This window comes from Amblyomma americanum, chromosome 3 (assembly GCF_052857255.1).
Source record: "Amblyomma americanum isolate KBUSLIRL-KWMA chromosome 3, ASM5285725v1, whole genome shotgun sequence".
NCBI lineage: Eukaryota > Metazoa > Arthropoda > Arachnida > Ixodida > Ixodidae > Amblyomma > Amblyomma americanum.
Genome location: NC_135499.1, coordinates 164,152,192 through 164,175,733, shown reverse-complemented (window position 1 = coordinate 164,175,733; position 23,542 = coordinate 164,152,192). Strand labels below are relative to the sequence as shown.

At 47.6% G+C, this 23,542-nt stretch overlaps 1 protein-coding gene across 1 annotated transcript in view; it reads right to left on the bottom strand.

Annotated features, from left to right (window-relative positions):
- LOC144125335 (integrin alpha-PS2-like) overlaps positions 1–23,542 on the bottom strand; it is a 67,558-nt gene that overhangs the window by 20,592 nt on the left and 23,424 nt on the right. Inside the window, exons 2-15 of the mRNA XM_077658618.1 lie at positions 15,872–15,993; positions 13,463–13,569; positions 11,713–11,833; positions 11,568–11,629; positions 11,002–11,050; positions 10,241–10,327; positions 8,646–8,734; positions 6,854–6,960; positions 5,929–6,031; positions 5,022–5,124; positions 3,771–3,959; positions 1,218–1,263; positions 716–820; positions 99–154 (exon numbers count right to left, since the gene is read on the bottom strand). Of these exons, the coding sequence (XP_077514744.1) occupies positions 99–154; positions 716–820; positions 1,218–1,263; positions 3,771–3,959; positions 5,022–5,124; positions 5,929–6,031; positions 6,854–6,960; positions 8,646–8,734; positions 10,241–10,327; positions 11,002–11,050; positions 11,568–11,629; positions 11,713–11,833; positions 13,463–13,569; positions 15,872–15,993 (1,346 nt within the window). The remainder of the gene's footprint in view (positions 1–98; positions 155–715; positions 821–1,217; positions 1,264–3,770; positions 3,960–5,021; positions 5,125–5,928; positions 6,032–6,853; positions 6,961–8,645; positions 8,735–10,240; positions 10,328–11,001; positions 11,051–11,567; positions 11,630–11,712; positions 11,834–13,462; positions 13,570–15,871; positions 15,994–23,542) is intronic.

The window sequence follows — 23,542 nt, the reverse complement described above, 5'->3', positions numbered from 1 at the left end:
CCTTTCTAAGTGCCAAGTCCAGTATATTGGGATTACTTACACAACTAGGATTTGGAACCCTAGACGGATCGTGTTCCGGCCAGGACTGGCCTACTCACCTATTGAAGGTGCCGCGCCCAAGCCGGTATACCGCAGGCATACCGTCATGACGTAGCTGCGAGAAAAAAGGTGACACAGATGTTTCTTTGACAAAACATTCGCAGCTTGATTGATGTCTGTACATGCCATACCATGGTTACGACACACTGTCGAGCCTGCTGGATGCATCGGAAAAAAACATTTGACTAGATTCACGTGGAGGGTGCCGTATGCCTGCTGTTGTGTGGTGAAGCTTCAAATGTAGTGAGAACCGCATTGTCGTTTATTCGCTAATTTAATGGGAATTTGAGTGATATTTGTTGTAGGTCAAGCAATTGCGCGGCGTGAGAGATGCAGTCGTAGATCTGGGTGATCTTAGACAACTTGTGTTTTTTATTATATATATTATGCATAAAAGCCTAACTATGCAACTGTTTGTCCACATATCCCAGTGACGGAAACACCTTAATGCTACTAAAGCTCTAGGTATTTCCTTTTCTTCGTATTTGTTGAAACAAATTATTAGGCAGCGGTGATATTTAACCCACATAATGAAGAGAATAGAGGATATTATAAAGCGCGAACGTTTTGACTGCATGCGATGGAGTCGAAATGGCCGTTAATGGGACGCACGCACCAGGGCACTCTGGTGCCGTCCCTGAGGGTGCAGTTGGCGTCCTCGAGGTCAACGGTGTCTCCGTCGATGTTGAGGGTGGCGTGCAAGTCGATCACGGGACGGCTCCTGCGAAAACCGAATAGCCACGCTGTGAAATCGATGTGTACAGAAAGAAAGAAATCAAGCACCATGCGCACAGAGATGTGAAGTACCGAGATAAGGAACATTTGGTATGGTATGGTATGGTATGGTATGGTATGGTATGGTATGGTATGGTATGGTGCGGTGCGGTGCGGTGCGGGGTGTTGTGCAGTGCAGTGGTGCGTAGCGTGTGGTGTGCGGTGTGTAGTGTGCGGTACGGTGTGTGATTTGCGGTGTTTCACTGCAAGCAATAAAAAAACACATTCCGAAGCATATGCAAGCAACGCAGAAGGCAGTGCGAACATTGTCGGCTTTTTTTTTCTTTTCATGCAGAACACGAAGCTGTGGCTAGGTAAATTGCGAAAAAGCAGTGTCGACTTACCTGAGATAAACGGCCGCGTCCGACTCGTACGCGCCTACAAGCAGATCTGCAGCCGCCAGGAGAGAAAGTGAAAAGATTTTTTTAGTTTCCTATAGACGATTACATCTTTATTGCTTTGGTCCACGGTAGCATCAGTCTAGACAAAAAAGAGTCTGCAGCTCAACTTCCCAGACCCCTTTTATGGACTCGCCTAATTATCACCTTATTTCAGTTTTTAATAATAACCTAGTTAAGAAGAATGTATGGAATCACTTGAAACATACACGAAATGTTACAATGAAATAATTTGCATAAAATATTTTATATTACAAGGCATGTGAAACATTTTAAAGCGGAGCTGTTAATGGTTCGTTTGCCGGCGGAGCTCAGGGGTTGGTAGCGCTGTAGCAAGATCACGCGACTAAGCCGATAGCGCTCCTCACGCGCCCGTGGCCCCTTCATCATCTTCGCAAATCAGGATGCAGGGTCGTGCGGGATTTCGTAAGTGTTTTGCAATGGAACACCTTACATGCTTTCCCTGAACGTCGGCATGGCTGATGGGCTAGTAAACGGTCCAAGCCAATCATTGCGAACATTAGGAGAGACTATTAGGAGAATTAGAAGAGTTTGGGTCAAACATTTCATTTCACAGACAACAAGGCGGCCTTCGTCACACTGAAGACCAGTCGGGGTGTCTGGCAAACTAAACTTCTGGTAAACTTTTGGTAGCAAGCTTAAGCTAAACTTCTGGTAGCAAGCTTAACTTCTGATAAACTTCTGGGAAATTATCTGAACGACACACTCCATGTAATTACAGGGGCTTCATACACTGCTCATTGAACAAAAAGGACTGACAAAGATCGGCGGTTCATCATCAGTGAAAAGCACTTATTTTCCTGCCTTTACATCAAAAGCTTGAGTCTGTCTCGTGTTATTCTTTGTCTGTGTGCTGTCTTTTGTGCGCTTCATCTACTCAAGCTATGCACCAACTTGCCCCAGAGCGTATTCTACTGCAATACCTTTACACTAAAGGCACCCTTAGCTCGTTCTGGCGCCCCTTTCGACAGCAGTAATGCCACGTGACAAGCTGAAAGAGGTTTTCGCAAAAAGTAACAGCTTTTTATAGCCTCGTCTTCGCAGTTCGAACCACAGAGAAACTAGCCTCAGAGCATTTAGTTTCTGCATGGCCTACGACACCCCGACGCCCGAGGGCAAGCTGTCCAGATCGAATCCAGACTGAGAAGTGTTTCCAGCACAGAACCAACCAGTACATACAGTGCTCACTTCATGGACGACAAGAAAAAGACAGGTAAAACTGGCAGGCTGTCATGCCTTATACACGTCAGACGCAAAAAGATGTTATGCCAATGTGAATGGATCGTGTGCTGCTCACGAACAGTATTATCGAAATTCATGGCAAACCATTGTGTCAATTTTCGTCGGACCTTTTCCCTGACATGACCACTTTCTTGACAGTGTCTCTGGCAATTCCCTGATTTTTCCAGGTGCACAAAATTTCCCTGAAAATCCCGAGGCTTCCAGGTCGCTAGACACCTTTTCAGTCCTCACAAAGAGGGTAGGCTTCAGATCTTGTAATCATATTGAATTATTGAGCTAATTGAACGACTATGAAAAATGTTTTAATAAATATCTTTAATAATTCAATAAGCATAAAATTAAATGCCGATTGCACGCGGATGATAAGCGCTAGCTAATGTACATTGTGCATTTGCAACTGTTGCATTTGCTTTGAATGCTTGTGCCCGCACGAATGTGTGGTGATTGCCTGTATGTTTTCGATGTGAGAAGTTTCTTGGCGCGTATTTGAGCATCTTGTCGTGCAGCGTGTTTGCGGACAGCGTGCCGGTAGCGTTCGTCCTCTGTTCGACTCGCTGCACGTTTGTGGCTCCGGCCTCCCGCATACATGCAGCGTTCAGAGCAGTTCAAACCACGACGCTCCGGACTCCCTCGCTCAAACGCGGCTGCTTGACGTGCAACGTCAGCTCTGGAGGCTTTATCATAACTGCTGCAGCTGCTTCTGCGCTGGTGCGCTGGATTGCGATGATGACGAAGTTAGTGCGAGGCGCGCGACACGGGCTATGAACACGGGGTGGACACGTGATCGCGTTGACAGCTACTACTACTACTACCACTACTACTACTACTACTACTACACTACTACTACTATCACGCGGGGGACTGTAACCTTGGGTTTATCAGCCAGAGCTGTAAAAGAAATTCACCCACTCACAGACATCACACAAAAGCAGCTTCCCTGTAATAGCACATTACCGAGTATCGTAACCGTTTGTATGTATTTATCTTCCTTCCGATTTATGCAGTGCAACTTGGAGGGTTTGCCAGTGGCCTATGGTACGCCAAAGGCGCACTCCGCAGTTTTCAAGCGCTTTTTTAGGTCTATAGCATGCATGCTCTCATAGAGCTTATTTCTCCGGCACTCTTTGACAAGTATATAAGCTCCGTTCCTATACAGCAGCACTTCAAACACCTCAGGCCGAGTTGACCTGAAAGAAGTCGAAGAGGCAAGGGTAGAAACGCTCCTCCGAACCGTACCGGGATACTCGTTGCTGTCCAGGTCCAGTCCCCCAGCGAGCGAGAAGCCGAACGTGCTGAGGTCCCACCTGACTTCTTCAGCGGTGATGACCTGCGCGGGAGCTGACGGCTTGCCCTGCGGTCCGCCGAGGAAGATGTACACCGCGCCCCGTGAGTCCGGGCCGGCGTACGGTGCGCCCACGGCGAAGTCTGGGAAGGAGGACACAAGGCAAGTGCCACTGCAGCGCGTCCTCCTCGAACGCAACTCGCCCCTTCTATACGAAGCATTTCCTGTTGGAAAACTACATTGTCTCGCGTCTTTCTTTTTTTTTCGATAAAAGGTATAAAACACACTGTACAAATATGATGGCAACCGCCAACCACCTCTTCCGAGAGCTGTCCACAAATCTGCGCTTGCTCTTCAATGCCCGGTACATAACAATATATGACGGGTTAGCTATTTCCTTTCGGTATTACAAAGGCGCATGGTCGGTCTTGCTCCGTTCATTTCAACGACAAAAAAAAAGCTGTACATGTCACGAATTCATCTCTTCTATTCCGCATATCGAATACCTGACAAAGAAGAGCTGTGAACGTTATCGCATCAAAAACGGCTAGCAAGATGCTACAGTCATACTTTTTTTTCGGATACAAAAACGAAGCAAGATTCAATTGAATAATGCGTTGGTTGGGGCTAATCAGTAGTCCATTTGAATGCCTTCTACAGCTGTGCACAGCAGACATTTACGGCGAACGAGCACGCGTTTCATGTTTCTTGACTGCTGTTCGTTTGGCTTCTCTACAGAGGACGGGCGATGAAACGTTTTTCGGAAACATACAGTCCACGGTGTTTGTTTGTAAATCTTGTACTAGGGTCCCAGGCTCCACTGGGATGAGGGCGAGAGTTTTCATCTTTGAGAAACTTAGAACGCTGACAACGCAATACAAGCCACACTGTGTGGCCGAGAAGCAAGCCAGCTGGCCTGTATGCTTTCGGCAAAGGCTGTACATTAGGCAGATACAACTAAAACTGCTTTTTAGGAAAAAATTTCAGGGCACTACTGTTACTGAGAGGCGACGAAACATACTAAAGACTCACAGAAACTGTTGCAGAGCCGATTAACCGTTTCAGCGTTAAGAAGTCTCATGTCATAACCCTTGCACAATGTCTACATGCCACCAAAAATATTAGATGCCATGACCGTTACTCGTTTGCCCAGTTTGAGCGTACACACGCTGACCGTGAAGGTGAGACGAAGTGAAATTACTTACCCTGGTAGCCATCGCGGTCCAGGTCACCAAGAGAGCAAAGAGACATTCCGAAACGTCCTTTTGTCTGGTCTCCGTCCAAAAACGTTACGCGCTCCAGTTTTTTCTGCGCGATAAAAGAAACTTTGTTCATTAACAGGCATTTATTACCATGCTTTGATACTAAACTGCAAGAATCTCTGTCTTTTATCTCATCAATTTGCTCTCACTCATGTTTTAGGCATTGCTATTCTGGTTAAGGGAAGACATATAAGTAAAATAACTGAACTTAGGTTAGCGCTTTGTGTAGAAATCTGTTTATACGTTAGTACATGAGGCCTAAACCATGCCTTATTTCTTTTTATGTTCGTGCCGCAAGTTACCTCTCCGCAAAAGAAGCATGTCCACCAATTTGGCGGGGGTGTGTAAACCGACGTGAAAAATATGCCGTTAAAGGAACATGGAGAAAAACTGCATGAAATTTTTGTTCTTAGTAAAAATCATCTGCTTGGTTCTTTGTGGCTATATATGTTTTATAGGAACAAAAATTGCGCATTTATTGCTTAGAAAATTGTGTTTAAAATGGAATGATTTCTCCCCTCACCGCTCGATATAAGCGCGTAAAGTCAATGAAAAAAAAAAGGGCATTGTGACCAGCGGCTAGAAGGGAATGGTGGTGTGGCCTCGCCTAAGAGGCCCTCCGTTTAAAACAATTGACGTCAACATATTTTCCTTATGGAAACGGCCTCTGGTAGTGGTAGCTGGACTTCATCCTTCGGAGGCCTTTTCAATCTTATAACAGCTCGTTATTCTTTGAAGGCAGCCTCCCAGTCATTTGAACGTGTCGACACAGCGAGGCCAACTTCAACTCGTCCTTTAGTGCCATCCCTTTAAGGATACGTCGTCGAGCTCCTGAGCCCGGCATGCTCACCGGCGCCCTCTGCAGGTAGACGTGGACGCGGCCCCTCTCGTAGCTGCCATCCTTCAAGTCCGCCGACGTGTACAGGGGGGCGCCCACCACCAGGTCATCCCGGCTGCGGCCAAAACACACAGTGCCGTCAGTCCTCTCTCTCTCTCTTTCCTACTGTTTCTTACATTAAGACACTCGTCCCCCTCCCCCTTTGGAACTACGGTGTTTCGAACTCGTGATCTTCTTGCGAAGGTCACTTGACAGCAGATTCTAACTCGCGCGCGAACTCTGATCAAGCGTTGTGGAACTTGACCGTCGTAGTGAACACCCGTGCGGACACACAGGGTACAGAGAACCATTTTTGTGGGATAAGTGCGGGCAGTTCGGAAGCGCCTTTGTTTCCGGAAGATCGCGTTTAGATGACGCATTAATTCACTGTTGGGGTAAATAATGGCGACGTACGAATGTGAACTTGGGGTTGCAAGCCATCGCGATTTGCGGGTCATGGCACTTATCTTGAGCCCATCGTTGCAGCTGAATTTAGAGAGACCGTGAGCTTAACACCTAACCCTTTAATTTCCTTAGTGTAACCGAACTGTTCAGCCCTGCTTTCCGCACCTCTTTGGTGCTGACAAGGGTTCTTTTAGTTGCGGTCGTTGCAACGAAACAACTGATGTTTCGTTCGCGTCAGAGCTGTCGAATTCGTGGTGTTAAGCGTGGCTGCTGTACATACGGTCTGCAGTGGCTGCTTGGTTGAAGAAGAGGGCTTAGTACGACTCGTTGGTGTATGTTAACCACCACCACCACCGCCACCACTGCCGCCGCTGCCATCATCATCATCATCATCATCATCATCATCATCATCATCATCATCATCATCATCTATCATCAGCTTGGTTGATCTGCGCGTGAGCTCTAACTCACGTCCATATAGGCAGCGACATACCCGTCTCCGTTGACGTCCAACGTTGCCAGCGCGTAGCCGAAGTAGGCGCCCATCTGGTCTCCCGTCAGGTTGCCCAGAGACTGCAGCCGAGTGCTGTACAGGACCACCTGTATGCCAGCAAAGAAAATAAAAAGAAAACAAGAATGGACAATCACCGCGAGTGAGGAGAACCGTATGCAAACACACGAAGTTGCCATATTTCAAAGGCTGTTTCCTACGATGCGTAAGCGTTTGCAAACGGAATGAGTCTAAAAACGATTTCTTGACTGTTAGTGGCATCTTACCTGTGCCATTAATCGTCCCCGGGCTGAGATTTTAGGGAACGTTAAACAACCCCAGGTGGCGGTAATTGTCCAGATCTAGCCCTTTACACCAGTGTATCTCACAACTCAAAGTGTCCATTCGGCACTTAGAAATCTGTTAATCAGTCATGTAATGCTCTCCCACGCCCCAACTTTGTCCTATATTCTAGAAGTCCAAGAGTTTTGCTAAAGATAGTTACGGTGTTAACAGCTGCATCTCTCTGGTTTGAGAAAAAGCAAGCGCAAGGTCATGCGGTTTGAGTATTTTCAACTGGTAACTCTCGAAAGTAAAAGGTAACTAGAGAGGTTCTAGAATTTGAAGCGCTTCTGGGGATCCAATGTGTGAAAATGGCTGCTATTGCTATTTCGGAGCTATTTCGGAGGAGTTAGCGTTTGAAACGGGGACGTAATAGTAGATTAAATCGACGACAGCGTTCCGGCTTCTCCGCAGAGCACACCGACTGATGGGTGTAGCATGATGACGCCATTTGCAGGCAAGGTGCATTTCTAAAGCAGAAAGGCTTGATCCGAAAAAGAAAATAAACACCACCAAAAGCAGAGCCCTCGCTGCACGTCTTGGTGGCATTCGCCGAAGCACAGATTGATGAGGGCGGATGCAGCGAAAATCTATCCGATTCCTTAGGCGACACCACCTGGCTTCTCCGCATAGCATTTTATCCGCGAAGAAGCCCAGCCGTAGTCGCGGCTTTCAGCGGCGATTACGTCATCGTTTTGAATTCTAGCGCATTAAAACTTTGGAAGCTTCGTCTACAAGCTTCACATATTCGAACCCTTGAAGCTTTCCGAATTCTCAGAAAACCTTTTCAGCCACCCTTTAGGTAACAAAACATGAGGCCGGTTATCTTACGTTTCACCACATACGCTATGTCTTTATTATCACGTGTGGTATGTGCTGTAAAATTAAAACGTTTTCGTTTCTGCTTGCGAAAGCAATTCACATCGGGACGGCATTGCACAAACCGCAGACCCAAGTTTTTTTTTTCTTGTATTCTCACAGCCATGTTAAAAAGTGTCAGCTCCTAGAGATGCGCAGAACGTGCTGCAAAATCATCCACTGCGAGCTGACCCCGGCTGCAAGAGTGCAACTACATTAACAGGTCATGATCTTGACATTTACTATTTAATTATTACACGTGCATGATTACGGGTGCGCAGTTTTAGCGTTCTTAGACGTTCGAGATTCAGCTTAATTTTGATAATTTTAATTACAGAGTATTAGCAGGTCTCTCAACAAATTTGCCGGGTTCTTACCGATTTGAGGTTTACAGACCAGTAGCGACAAAATGCTAGTAGCTCAAAACTTTTCAATCCGCATTGGATTTTCTGTCATAGACTTTGCTGGATTAGCCCGATCGATAGACAGCATGTAATTCATTTATTTTGTTTAACTATAAATGCAGGAATCGATCACAACATTCCTTGGTCTCCTCCCAACTGCATATTCGTCTTTCTATTCTTTCCACACTTGCCTTGCCAAAGAGACTTTCACCACGGGGCATCCCGACGGCCACGTCGTAATCATTGTCCCCAGAAAACTTGCCCACGGCTGTCGAATAGCCTGCAAAAGACACGGAAGATTTAGAAAATCGAAAATTAAACGAACGTAAACAGAGAACGTAAAAAAAAAAACAAGAAATGGAAAACGAAACAAGCGATGCAGCACATAAAGCAGCATTCAGTTATGTATTGAAAATTGGCATATTGTTTTTCATTACCAAAAAGGTCTGTTCCAGTTCCAGAAATTAGCAATGCTTTTTGGCTCTTCTGACATACTTTTCGCATATTCAAGAAAACTGAGCTGTTCGCATTGCTTTTAGTAAGAGATAATTGTCCTGTCGCTTTACATTTAGAAGAACGAGTAGCAGCTCATCTGTGCGTTAGGTATGCAAATGAGATGCATATCAGCTTCCACTCCGGCGGAGTTTTGATTGCACGTCAGTGAGGAGATGGGTTCTCTGTATCATGTCGCACCAAGTTTTATTCGACTTGTAAATCTCCGCGTTGCTGACGAATACCAGACGCAATAATTTACTGGAGATAAGAGCGGTAAAAACCAGTCAGTCCTTCATATCTGCGTTTCTTTTTCTTTTTTTAGTACGAACAAGTAAGCGTGCAAAGTTAATCTTCCCGTTTAAGTGCAAAGGTCCCATGCTTAGTTTCGTGCTCTCGAACCGAACATCTAGCCAGAAATGAAATGCGAGGGCGCTTTTGTAGCGATAGCTACATTATGGTAGCATGTCGAGCCCTCAGCGTAGCGGCGCCGCCACGCTGTCACTTGGTTGGTCACGTGGTGCGGAGCAACTGCCGGCGGCGCGGCGTCGTGGTTGATCACATAGTTCGTCACGTGGTTGGTCACGTGACCAAGTTCCACTCGGCCAGCTGTAGCTATCGCGTCACTCCAGGTTTAACCAGAGCTAAACTACCGCCAAATTTTTACCTACGCATAAAATCTGTCTTCAGCCATCGGGGCACATTGCGTGTTTGTTTTCTTAATTTTGTTGTTATTTTATTTCTGTACCAAGCAACCGTTTAGCTTGTGCGTACTATGCCGTTGTTCTGCTTCCATTTGTGTCCGAATATGTTCTTTAATTTTCATTATCTTGCCTGCATTTGCCTAATGCTTATAACTCGTTTGTATATGTATTAACCATCGACATATGCAAAAATATCTCACCTCCCCAGTTATGTAATGTTCCGGCCTGTAGAGAGAAGGTAGAGAGAAGGTATGCCGGCGACCAACGATCCATCAGCATAAGATATCTGGTGTGCTTTATACGCAGACTCAAGCGGGTCACTTGGAAACTGCTTAGAGTACACCATCGTTACAGCTGCTAGTTTCCTTGGGACGTCAAACCTTATATGCTAGCCTGCTGTAAATGTCCCTGCTCGGTTAACGAGAGCAATCTAAACGCATACCGCAACGACTGGTGTGCCCCGCAGAGTGACATCCATGAGGGAAAAAAAAAACGCAGTGTAACGTCGGCACTTCACGGTGTCTCGCTTTCCAACCAGAGTTCACTTTCGAAGAAAAGCGCGGAAATATCAGGAGGAAAAGTGCACTCACCCAGGAAGCTGTCGTCATCCGAAGAGGGCGACTCGGAAGTGTTGTACTGGTTGCGCACGTCCACAAGGTCCTGCATGAATACCTGGCCTGCCACCGCGGACGACAGCAGGACAGGCACGTGGTCATGCTCGCTGTATAAGCTAGCATGCGCATGCAAAGCCTCTTCACGCAAACAGCGTCAGTGCGTCCCGTTGTGAACTGTTTCGAGCAGCGCAATCCTTGGTGGAAATGTACTCGCTTGACGGAGATGCTCGCTTTTTACATTTTTGTCTCGCATGAGTGAGCTAGGTTCTTTCTATGTCAAGTAGCCACGGACGATTTAGAGACGGTGTGCCAGAGGAGTGTGTTTCGTCACACGAACACCGCTGGTCACTTGTTTCAACACTAGCCAATGGCAATGCGCCTCTGCTTTTGGAATGCCTGGACAAAGTGTCTAATATGAGAAAACTTTATGGATTATGGCCGTACTTTTTCCTATGTGTACACTGCTACGATGTCATCAGTACTATGACATCATTTCACGTGAGCTCTCTTGCTGTGAAAGCTGCAGACCATAAAAATGCTATTGTAATGAGAAGCAGCTTTAAAAAGTACAAAGCAGAATTTTGACAAGAACTCTACTCTTCCCGACTTTCTTAACGCAGTTTAACGAAAGTAATATGTTGCAATGGTTACGGTTACTTAGCCAAATGTTTATGTAATATTTTTCAGCAACTTCGCTCTGAGAGTGAAATGCCCAGAAAACCAAGAACGTCACGTACCTTGCCAGTACCAGCTTCCTGGAGCTCCCATAAAAAGATGGTGGTTATCCTGCATGTATTTTCAAAGAACAAAAAAAGAGAGAAAAGTTTACGTAAAGAAATTCCACGACTTAAACTGCCTTAAAGCACGAGATATCCGCCGTATAATCGTCGTTACTGGTCCCATTAGCGAGGTGCGCATATTTTCGAGAACAGCGGGGTCAAACGCTCAGTACGTGATACGTGCGTGAAATTGTAGTGTAGGAAAATATAGTGTAGGAAGCCACGTTTCAGTGGAGTCCATCAACCAGTGCATGGGATCCTGTGAAATCATTTCCGACATCTCGCGGGACACTAGATAAAAACATCAATATCGTGTAGCCTTCGAAAGACAATTACAAAATAGTCACAAAAAAAGGCCTGTACGTTGTACACTCGCGAAAGAGCGTCTGCCGCACAAAACATCCGAGAAATGAGAGAGTATCCAATCGGCTTCCTGTTGCGGTACGTGCTGCAAGAGGTTGACGACACGGCGGTTTAGTGCAGAAGCGGCCGCGGATGTTGGATGTCGCCAGATGCGTCGTCACCTTTGAAATGCCCGCGGAGAAGCCAGCTTGGCAAGAGCCTTGTCTGTGGTGACCCCAGGCGGCTGCAATGGTCGGTCGACAGCGTTAATAGGCGCTCGCGAGAACAGTGCGGGCGTGCGTGCTGACACCCTTGCCAGTGACTCACACGTCCTGCAGGGCGAGTATTCCCGGAAACCCGTGAAGGAGCTCTGCGACACGAAGCACGTGCCCACGGGCTCGCGTCGACGCAGGTTCACGGAAAAGTACACGTAGCGTGGTGCACAGGCCTGCGGGCAGAGAGGATGGTGTTACCCGAAATCACACCGAACGGGGCACTTCTGGACACAACGTATGCTTATCGCGAAAGTGGTTTCGTTAACAATGGCGAAAAAAAAGCGTAAAGAAAACGAAGACAGCAAGGAAGGGTTCGTGTTTACTCATAATTAATTTCAGCGGTGGTTTATTGCAAAGAATACAAAACTAAGGAAAACACTTTGCCAGTAGCGGCAGTTGCTATCTGATATCTTAAGCACCGGAGCTGCGGCCGTAGGTAATAAAGAGACAGAGAGACAACAGCAGGGAGAAGTGCAGAGGGAAGCGATAGCTTCGAGAAAGGACAGGGGAGGAGGTTTTTACGCTATCTAAAAACACAAAAAGTAACCATATTTGCGCTACTTGCGCACGAATGCTCAGCCTCTGTCATAAAAGTAACTGCGCGCGAGTAGCCACTTCAACTATTTATATTACATGGAAATAGACTATATATACAGAGCCATTGCGGAGGAATGAAGTAGGCCTTAATGAAACGCAATTCGAAGAGGTACGTGTTTTCTCAACAAAAACAAACGTTCAAAAATAAGCTCGCTGATACCAGCGCAATGAAACAGAAATAATTTTATTGGCGGCAACCGAATTCACCCGGGATAATTTGTTCATTCCTTAATCAAAATTTACATAGGTGATTTCCTCATCAGCTTGTCCACTCTAGGGGATACGCGCAAAGTTCCAACTACGGAATTGTATACCCTAAAGGTATCAACTAGCTCGATTTTCGTAAAGCTAATTTTATTCTGAAAATTTTTACGCAATAAACCTAGCTCGCGAAACATTGCAGGCGGCCGCTAGCAAGGGCTCATTGGGCTGCAGCTTCACAGACAGGGTTCTCCACAGAAATCCCCAACATACGTGCGCCGCCAGGTGGTTTGCCAACCAGGTGCTCATTTAGGCATTTTGATGATTTTCGACCTCTTTTTTTATAAAGTATACAGAAAGTCCACGTAGAACAAAGATGTTCTCACTGGAACGAAGCAGTTAAAGCTTTTTGATGGTGCTATGCAGCTTTTTGTTTTTGAAGCTTTTCACACATCACAGGCTAGCATAACCTAATAATAGTTATTAATCAATGTTTGCTCAATAATTACGGAAAATTAGTAGTTCTGAGTGCGCTAGGGGACGGCAAAATACGCAAATTCTGTTTTATTCCAGCTATAACTCTACCAATTCTTTTTAAAACTTCGGTTCAGCTTAGGTGAAAAGACGCTGTCTTTAAGTACAATTCTTGTACAAGCACGAGACATTATTTCTTTATATGCCAACACTTGGTGCAAAAATTAACGGATAGATTTACCCCTTCAAGACGCGTTCTGTATTCCTCACGTGTGCAAATGTATAAGTGTTTTGCATGTGTGTGTGTGCGCGCATTCCATTTTGCAAATTTTTATTGTTGACTCCGGTTTTTGTGATTTTTTTTAGTATTTTTCTTATCACGGTGTGTGCGATGAGAACCACCGCAGTACAGAAGCGCGTGGCGGGTAGCCGACTTGCGGCGCACGCCGAATGTACGTGACGTATCACTCCCCGCCGTGATGCCTGTAGGATGTTGGGCGCAGGGGGCAAGGGGTACATATTATACTGACCACAATGAGGCCATTGTCGCCGGCGCTATGCAGTGTGGCGCCGAACCACTGTCCGGACTTGTCGTCCGTCCGCTCCAGTCGCCTCTCTACGGGCGTCTCAGTGGGCCCTGCGTAAAAGCCAGGAAAAATTAAAATGAGAGAGAAGGGACTCTTGCCGAATTATTTGCACTGCTACGTAACTGCAAGAACCACTCGGTGACGACGACTTTAGCAGCTTCGTCGCAGTGACAATTTCGCCGTTATGTTTAATATATGCCATTCTGTTATTTAATATCAGTTTGTATTGAAGCACCTAGTAAAGAGTGCGTCTGCAACTCCAGACGTCTAAGCTAACATGATTTCAGTTCCTAAGACACGTAAAAAACGTCACTCGCTATTCGTCTACCATTCTAGGAAATGAAACAAATTACTCTGCTATGAAAAGGTTATTTTAAATAGTTACCTTTCACTCAGAGCCATGTCCGTAAAGGTAAGCACTGCAAATGACATGATACAGATGTGAGCGCCCCCTGGAGAATACGCTTCATAAGACGCGCTGCCATGGTGGCTTATTGACAAAAACTTTTTTTTAGTACGAACATGGTGGTTTCTCTTATCTTCTCGTGTGAGTTTGGTGGCTGCGAAATGAGCCGCTGCCGCTCCCTACGGAGTCATTCAGGAGTTATCATTCAGCCTAGTGAAACCACTTATTCCGATTCTGTGAGCAGACTTACTTCAGTTATTCACTGCATCGCCATTCACGGCACGTTTGCCTCTCCATTTCAGCTACAGAATATAACCGAAATTAAGTTTGGAATACAAGAATTGTTCTGAATATATACAAAGGATACAGCAGAATAGCCTGCAGTCTCAGTACTTCAGACCGTCTTCCAAATGCGCCAAGTTCTATAAATTGCGTCGACGTTCCTTAGGAAAAAAAAATGCGCAAGAAACCAGAGCGAATTTTCCCGAAGCGCTGTCATCCTCGCTGCATACACGAAAACTTGTGTAATTCAGTGCTTTTATCTCATTCCTTCGCGTTCCCATGTCATACAGCATGACCCACGCAAAATTCTCCAGGTGCAATACGCCAGAAGTCGCATGTGCGTAATACCACTAATTCATCGTATTTTTCATAAAAAGCGAACTACGTTCGGTAGGCGTGATAAACACATCAGTAGCCTCGAAATCTGGGCCTCAATTGTTTTAACGCGGGAGCGTTAATACCCCCATGTCGGAAAAAAAAAATTATCCGGCGTTGGCGTCAGCGTTGGCGACCGTTTGAGGCCTAGGTGGGCCACCTAGGTCACATGACCTCGTGGTGTCATCACAGCCTGCCCACCGGATTGTGTACAAACTGACCCCCGTGACAGAAGGCAGGTAATTCAATGATTGGTCGCGAGAGGTTGCTCGGGTCGCACAAGACCCACGGTTGGCAGCACCTGCCATCCAGTGGCGCATCAGTTAACCGCTGCACCACTGTGCCAGGAGTGGTATGGGGACTCCAAGGAATTCGTGACTGGTAAGTAGAGAATGACCAATTACGCATATGTGGGCATTAACCCATTACCGCTATCGCGTCAATGCCCATATATGCGGAGCTTAGTGTTTGCTTCCCTGCAGTTTTTTTTCTTTCTTTAACTTTCCTGTTGCGGCTGTCATCATTTTTTTTTTCGTCTCCATATTTTCTGTTTCACTCGAGAGATAAAGGTATGGCAAGCGCACTGCGGACACACTCCAGTTCGATTACCTTTACGCAGGATAGGTTAGTCAGGAAGGCTGGCAGTTTTCGAGGGCGAAGTAAAAAGAAAGGAAGGCATAGACAAACACAACCTAGGAAATAACAACATCTACGAGAACATCGCACAGCGGGGAGGAAATTTTACACGCTTACACTACGCTTTTTTTGGTTTTGCGTGCAAATTTTTGCGATAATCAGCGAGGGGAAGTACTTGAGGAGCAGCTTGTAGTGTAAGCTTCACCTCAACACAGAAAATCCGTCCCAGTCTGAAATGATCCCTCGTGACTGCGTTTCTCTCGAAGGGGGCATGGAAGGAGAAAGGTTTAAGTGGTTTTATTTAAAATAAGTGATATAACGGAAAAAAACAAAGGTGGGGGCACCAACCACAGAAACTGCCGCACGATAGTCGGACACCTGAAAGGCGCATCGAGGAAATACAAGGAATAAGGTGCGGTAGGAAGACAGGGACAGGAGAAAAAAGGAGGTAGTGACAGCATGGAATAGAGTGGGGAGGCAGTGACGTTCAATTCGGAGGAATTTCCTTTAAAGAGGGAGGGGGGGGGGGGGGTGAAGATAACTTTTTGGGGTTTATTTGAGGAATGTTCGGTTGCGGCCTGGAACATTACTGGTTAAAACTATTTACAACTTGCGTACTGGTGAACACTTTCACACAAACTGGCGCCACGTACCGAGCAGATCGAAGGGCACCGCCTGGCAACTGTTGGCCACCTCGGTGCTGCAGCGGAACACGGCACCTCCCCGGTTCACGTTGGGCTGCGGAGTGTGCGCGTGTGGGGCACCAACCAGGAGCCTGCGGGGGGGAAGGTCAAAGGTCACCGGGCCGCATGACAGGTGGCGGGCAAGGCGAATACCGCGCAGTTCAATTTACGTTTTGTAGGCATTAACAAATAAATTCTTGAACAGAGAAGTATGAACAAAAAAGTAAATAAAATGGAATAAATATGTAAGTAAAACATGAAGTAAATGAACAAAAATTTAAAAAGCTCACGATGTCCCCCCTTCCCTCCTCCTTCACACACACACACACACACACACACACACACACACACACACACACACACACACACACACACACACACACACACACACACACACACACACACACACACACACACACACACACACACACACACACACACACACACACGCACACGCACACACACACACAAAGTTCTCGAGTTCTTGGAAGAGAGAAATCATCCCCCAGAGAATGGTCAGCTTTCACTGACGTGAACCGCTTGGAACAGGTGCTAACCGGTCTCTGGCCAATCCACAGCTGAGTAGCTAGCAGGGGGATACGCCTGTTTCGATAGGAAATACCGGTGGGTTCGCGGCGGTATCGGAATTCTAGCCCCGTACCCCCGAAGTACGTGGGCGACACTCGACCGCTGAACCATCTCTGGAATGATGGAAACCTTGACGGAGGCGCTAGTAATACGAAGCAGTCACGTATATTGTTTACGCTGCGAGAACTAGATGGAGTTTACTCGCAAAGCTCGTGGCGTTTGTTTTTATTTCTTTTCCATCACTACGTTGTTGTTCACTCATCATTCAGTGTGCGTACCTACATAGAGCGCACAACTTATGGTGCACACACATTAACATATACTTCGTTAAATGAGCTGAGTTCCCAACGAATCCTCCGCGAAGAGCGGAAGCAGCTCCAGCAGAAAAAAAAGCTAACCGGCCTGACAAACCATACCGACGTTCTGAGCGAAGTCAAACGCTTCTGAACACACGTTCAGTTTGTGAACCGTGGAAGCGATATGAGCAACCCCGTTTTTAACGTGCTTCAAAATCTCGCAAGGGTTTCTGCTTCGTACATAGCTGTTTTGCATTGCACAAGACGCCTCGGCAGGGAGTCCAGCCTCGCCCGGGTCAGCAGCCACAGCTTGCCGGCATATTGCTCCATCGAAGCGGTGTCTACTACATAACAGCTGGCTTCTCTCATCACCCTCTCCAAGTGCACTATACTACAAACTTTCGCGGACATACGGCACCGAACTCGCGACGACTCGCCAGCCAGCCGTCACCAGTGTAATGAATGGGTCCCCCAATGCCGCTGCCCTTAATGAACGTGCCTTGACAGCCGCGTCGCCGCGATCAAACGGATGGACCGATTGTAGTTGACCCCTTATATGGCTGCCGGCTCAAACGCGCACCGTGTCTTGGGTCGTCTTTGCCGTGAAGACGACTTCGTCGCTATGGAGGCCGTCTGTCAATTGTTCAATTTGTCGAGTGCGATTACGGGCGGCTCCTTGCAGAATGGAAGGGCCCCCGCAGTGGCTGGCGCGGCGCTTTAATTGGCGGCGCAGTGAAGCTAGGCGCCGGGGCCAAGAGAGCTTGCAGCTCACTCGCTTCCGCATACCAGGCGGTCTTTAACGCAATTTTACGGCTATCTTCATTAATGTGGGGCCAGTGAGTTATGCACACGGGCTTGCTCTTTTATGAGCGCGAGCGTTCTTTATTTTTGTTGCTACCGTGAATTTTAAAAGCCAGATGCTGTACCGCCTACTCATCTTTATTGTTGCAATTGGGAAAAGAGACGCCTTCAGCACATGCAGAATGCTTATCATGAGCATTAATCTAGTAACTTAGTAAATGAATTCATGCATTTTAGCGTCACCTGTAACGCTGTTTTCGCCGCTTTCTTCTTAGTAACGCATGAAGAGCGAGATTCGATCAGGGCCAATTGCTGAATGCCACATTGAATTATATTCTCTTGTGAGTTGTACACGTCAACTACTCGCTGTTTCGAGATCCAAAAATTACGTTTTAAAAATTTGTTAATCCGGAAGGACGACAATTTTCGCTCAAGGTATGTGGTCCTTCTATTGGGCGTGCACACAGAAATTAATTCATTTATTTCTCAGAACAAGGGACGGGTAGCAATAGCGTGTAAGTCCCTAGCGTTACCACGTACAGTGGTTTAGAATAGCACAGTTCACATGGAGGAAGGAATGCTCAGTTCACATTCCGTTAAAGCCATCTGCTTCCGTGCGGAGCAATGTACGCATGCACGCTTCCAAAAGGCTGCAAGTGCGCATGCGCAAGACCGCGGGAGCACACCTCCTCTATAGGCGCACCCATAGGCGCAGTATCAGAACACGAATAGCGTCATGCTAAATGTCTCTAACATCTCTTGGCGAGTAAAAAAAAAACACGACAGAAGCGCAAGTTTAGAAGACATCATCTCTGCAAGCAATCCAATGCACACGCTTGCTCAGCACCCCGTGACTGCGTGGATTAAAATACTTCAAGTAGGTAAAGATGGTAGTAATAAATATAGGGACGCCACAGCCCCCTGTAGAGTAGACCAGATGTGACTATAGTTAGCTCCGCGTGGTTATGTAATGTTACCGCGGAGGGCGAGGGGAAAGAAGCGAAGTGAGAGGGCAGAAAATAAAATGCGCAAGATAGTTTGTGCCGCGGCGCCTTAAGTTAAAATGTGGGCAGCGCAATCAAGACCCAGCGCGGGAAACGAGGAACAGACATGTGGTGGTTACACTCAACTAACGTTTACTACTGTGTCAGACAGCAAACACAGACGTGCGCGATGAGCTCGGGCAGCATGCCAAGCAAGACCAAACAACCTCTTGTCGAACAGGCGCACCTTCTCGGACACGCGGGCGAGAAAACTCGGATGAGGAGAGCGCGAAGGGCGCGTCGCTCACGCAAGCAATACCTCTTTTCCTAATGCGGTGTACACAACTTCCAACAACTCAGAGCCGTTTGTGTCCCGGCTTGTGCCCACTGTCTATAATGCATGGTTCGCAGATGCGCGAACTGCGATGTTCAGGCAAATGAGCTCCTGCCTGTCAGTTGCTGGGATTCGTCAGTCGGTTCCTTGTACAAAGCCTGTTTGTAGATGCCCTATGACGGTTTCTGACTGGTCACAAGACTTCTCCCGAATTTCGATGTGCAGACAGAACCTGCCACCACGAGAAGCACTAACATCGATTAGAAGGCGGCTAAGCGCGCCGTCCTGCCAGCTGCCGCCATGGCAGGACATTTTAATACGGTGAGAGGTTGTCGTTCTAAGAAATGCCTCAAAGAGAAGAGTGAGCTGAATAGGTTGAGCAGACATTTGAATACACGCGTGCAATACGGCATAATAATGTTTTTTTTTTACATGAGAAGGGAAAAGATGCCTAATTTGGGCAGAAGCTTTACGCGTGCGTATTCTATAAATGGCAATGAAAAATTATCCGTTCTGTGAGCTGCGTCCGATTCCGTTTGTCATAACTGATGCCGAGCTCCCTCCGAACACAAGGCTCCGAACACGCACCCTCTTCCTCCCATTGACGCGCGGCGCTGCGGTCAGTCTGTGCGGTGTACATACGCAGAAGCTTCCTTACCGGTAGAAAAACGTCAGAAGGCCCTGTTGATATCAATATTTGGACTTCGGAAGGACGCAGCGAATAGCGACGGACGTACTGAACGAGGGAGGGAGGGGACCAGTCTCCGCTTGATTCTGTGCTCCTTACTTTCTTTTTTTCTCAGACTTTGTTTATTACTTTTGTCTTTTTTTACGGGTTTCCTTTCGTACGATCCTGTAGCGCGGCCATAAACCAACCCCGGGTCTGTCGGTCGGTCGGTCGGTGGCGGACTGGCAAAGACGGATATGTCGCGTGCTCCACCGTATTCTGCGCCACTGCTCCCTGTGCCAAGATAGCGCGGGAAAGGGGGCCGCGTTTTCCTCTTTTCGTTCGCTCTCTTTTTGTTTTCCCACACGGCGGGCAGCGGAGACGTCACCGGAACTGACTTCGGCGGCGCTGCTCGCACGCGAGATGGCGGGAGATGCGATGCGCGGCTAGACGCCTCCTCCGGCGCCGCCAGACGGGCCTGGAAGTCTTCCCGCGCCGTCGGGGCAGCAACCTGGCAGCGGTGACTCCTCCGGCCGGGGCGCGATAACGGTTGCATCGGCGGCGCTGCCAAAAAACCTCGGCCGGAAACGTAACGCTCGCTGACCTCAGGCTTTTTGGGGTTTCGCGCCGGCCGCGTTGCCAGCGATGTTGTCAGTGAGGCGCGGCGCAAACGGATGCGAACGGTCGGGGGAAAAAGCGACCCGCCTGGTGCCTCGTTAGCCTCCTTTGTTGGCACGCGGGCCACATCGGGACAAGTCGCCGCGCCCTGAGGAGCTTGCGAACGAGGTGCACACTTGTTGCTTTTGGCCGGAGCACGGTGCAGGCTTTTCGCGGAGGAACACGCACGAAAAATGCCGCAAAATACAAAAACAAGACCGAAAAAAAAAATAGGCACAGGTGGCGGACCTCGTGGTATGAAGCGGCAACTGTAAGGCGCTTGTCTATGAATAGTGCCGAGGTTCGTGGTTCAATTCCATGCTACGTCGTCTGCAGATTCGTTGAGCGCGGGATACAAAAGTCGCATGCCTGCCAGGCTTCATTGTACTACAGCCGGGTTCAACATGAAAGGGAATGCATTGTTTGCGTTCGAAGGCCAATGCATCCCTTAGTTCTTTGTAGAGCTCCGTACGGAGTAACGAGGCTTATTCTTCAACTGGAACGCTGCTACACAGGCGCCGCCATGCGAAATTAGAACTGACGCTTGGAAAGAAATATTTGGTTTTATACTGGTTGGTATACGTAGAGAAAATTATGAGCAATCATTCGGTCGCATTCCAAGGTGCAAAACGTTCCAGGACGCCGATGTGTGCGCAGGGACAGGCAATACAACAGCCGCTAAAGCTTGAGGAAGGCGGCAGCTGTGAAACAGTAGAATTCTTCCGCAACAAGAATGCCCACTAGTATTGAAAAACGAAGGGTCCTTTTTTGCGTGTGTTCGTGCGCGCGTCTGTGTAAGCTTTCGTGCGTGCCTTCAAATTGGAGTTGCGCGCGGGCCACGAAAACTTTTGCCACGTGTGACGTGAATTTTCGAGCCGATATACTGTGCTAAAACCGATTGTTAGGTGACACAGCGATAAGTGCCCGAATAAAAGATCGCAACTGGAGGAGGACTGAGCTCGAAATACGTGAGCAGAAGTTTGTTTTTCATCTCCTTATCTTCGACTCTGTTTCGTGCTGGTTCGAATGCTCACTGCTCCGATGCCTTCGGCCGCCGTGCCGCACGCGCAGTGGCTGCAGGAGATTCTTTTGCACGCGAAATAACGGAGTCGATCTTGTTCTAGCAATACTTGGATCCGAAGAGAGCAAACTCGATGCGTTGCGGCAACTTTAATAAATACAATCTTCCACTCCACCAAACGTATTCAAGTTAGTCCATATGTAGTACTTCTTGAGAATCATGGCATTCCCTCGGATTTCTTGCGGGGTTCTTCAACGCAAAACCTTAGACACATATATCGCAAGCTGAGTTTTTAAAAGTGAAGAAAAAAACAACAACGAAAGGAAACGGCGATCTATTGCAATGTTGAGAACAAAGTCAGAGCGGGAAGGTTTTACGCTTCGTGTGTGGGACAAAGCTTGGGCATTGCTTAACGGCAACGTGATTTTGTGCGCTGAAGTTGCGTTTACGTAGCTTGTAGTTCACCTTCTGGCACCCTTGTTGTGCGTTGTTCACTCACCGGCGGCTTGGGAGTCATCTTTACCACTGTCACTCAACCCGACAGTGCATCCGAAGTGTCCTCACTGTCCAAAAACAACCTTCGTGTCCTGTCACACTTCGCCCGTAACGCTTTTGGGATATCTTTCTGGCTAATTTTCGTCTTTTGTCTTCTGGGACGACGATATCGGCGTTGCATTTCTTCACGCGCTTTCTTGCAGTCAAATCAGGGAGAATTTCCACTGCGCTTGAATAGGCAAGAAAACCAGCTCGAGGCATTTAGCTAAGCCTTCTCACAACACAGAATAAGCAAAGTGTCGAGGGGAAATTTCCTCTATTTTTGGCAGACTGTAAGTTGATCTCTACTGAAGTGGGTACGCATCGCGCAGTCTGATTTCGGGCCTGGTTGGCTCACAAATAAGCTGTTATACCACAAAGTACACTATATCCCTGATCACCACTCCTTTGCACAGAGGCTACAACGTTAATTAACACGTATTTGGTTACTTCGCCATAAAATTTTAAAGCAGCGCAAAAAAAAAATGAGAGGATGACGAAAAAACGCTGAAAGGACAGCTATAGGAATAGCGCCAGACCTGTCGTTGGTGCTGGCCCTTTTGTCCCTGTGTTTCTATGCTGCCTTAAAGTGACATCATCGTTATTCTGTTCTATCCCTAGTCATCAGTTTCTGGCTTCGTCACCATGGCCGCAAGTGTGCGTTGGCTGCGACAAAAACTACGGTAGCAAATACCCGTTTTGCCGTTCAGTGGGATAATTCAAAAGCGCCCAGCATGGAACTTTTCGCCGACACTTTTAGACGCGCAGCTAGCGGTGGGGTCTGCCACGTTTTCGTGGGAGTCCCCCTAGCTGCGGCAGGAAGTGCGTTTCTGTCGACGTCGTGTGATTCACGACATTGTAAATAGACTCGCTGCCCCAGCTTGGCGCAAGCGCGGTGCCTCGAGCCGTCAAGCCCGAAGAGCTGATGCTCCTCCTCGAAAGGACAGAAAGGATTGAAGCCAAAATAGGGACGTGTGATTTCTACCTCTGACAATTTGCATTCGGGCATCTCTTCCCCTTTCATGTCGCGTTGCTTGCTACCGAATGTGTTGGTTTATTTTCAAGGAGCAGTCTGCGGCTTTGTAATACTTCCACCGGAAGAATCGGGCAGATTTGACAGGCTTCATGCCAGCAACGTGGGAATCACGCTGGTCACCTGCATCACACAGCCGAAAATAGTCTCCGTGACCTTGTATTGTGCACTGACAGCACCATCTTATACCACATGGAAAATCCTCGAAATAGTAATAATAATAATAAAATAATATTACGCAACACGGTTAGTGAAGGGCAATACTTTGCCTTAGTGCCCCGGAGCAGCACTGACAAAAAGAAGACAACTTTACAGGCAATGATCGCCATTCGTGCAATCAATTTCCTAGCGGTAGTGAGAAAGCACTTGAAAAAAGAACTTTGTGCCAAGGAGGGCACGGGCTCGTTTTAACTAGCACTAGTTTAACTGAACTGAGGTCAGTCGGACACTACAGGGGCGAGGGGATGGGTAGAGGATTGTACGGCGACCGGGCATGTGGATAGGAAATGCTCAAAGTTCCCGTAGGATTAAGGGCGGGATGGAGTCGCTCGGACGCGAGGGAGGCAGTGTTTGGAAGTGCCTGACTGACGTTGTCGTAGTGGATGTTGATGTTGCGCTTGTACTGCAAAATTTCTTCCCATGTTGGCGGGGCATGGGAGATTGCAGGCGCCCGGTGCAGGATTCCGCGGGTGAGCCGGTGGGCTAGCAAGCTTCCTAAAAGCCCAGC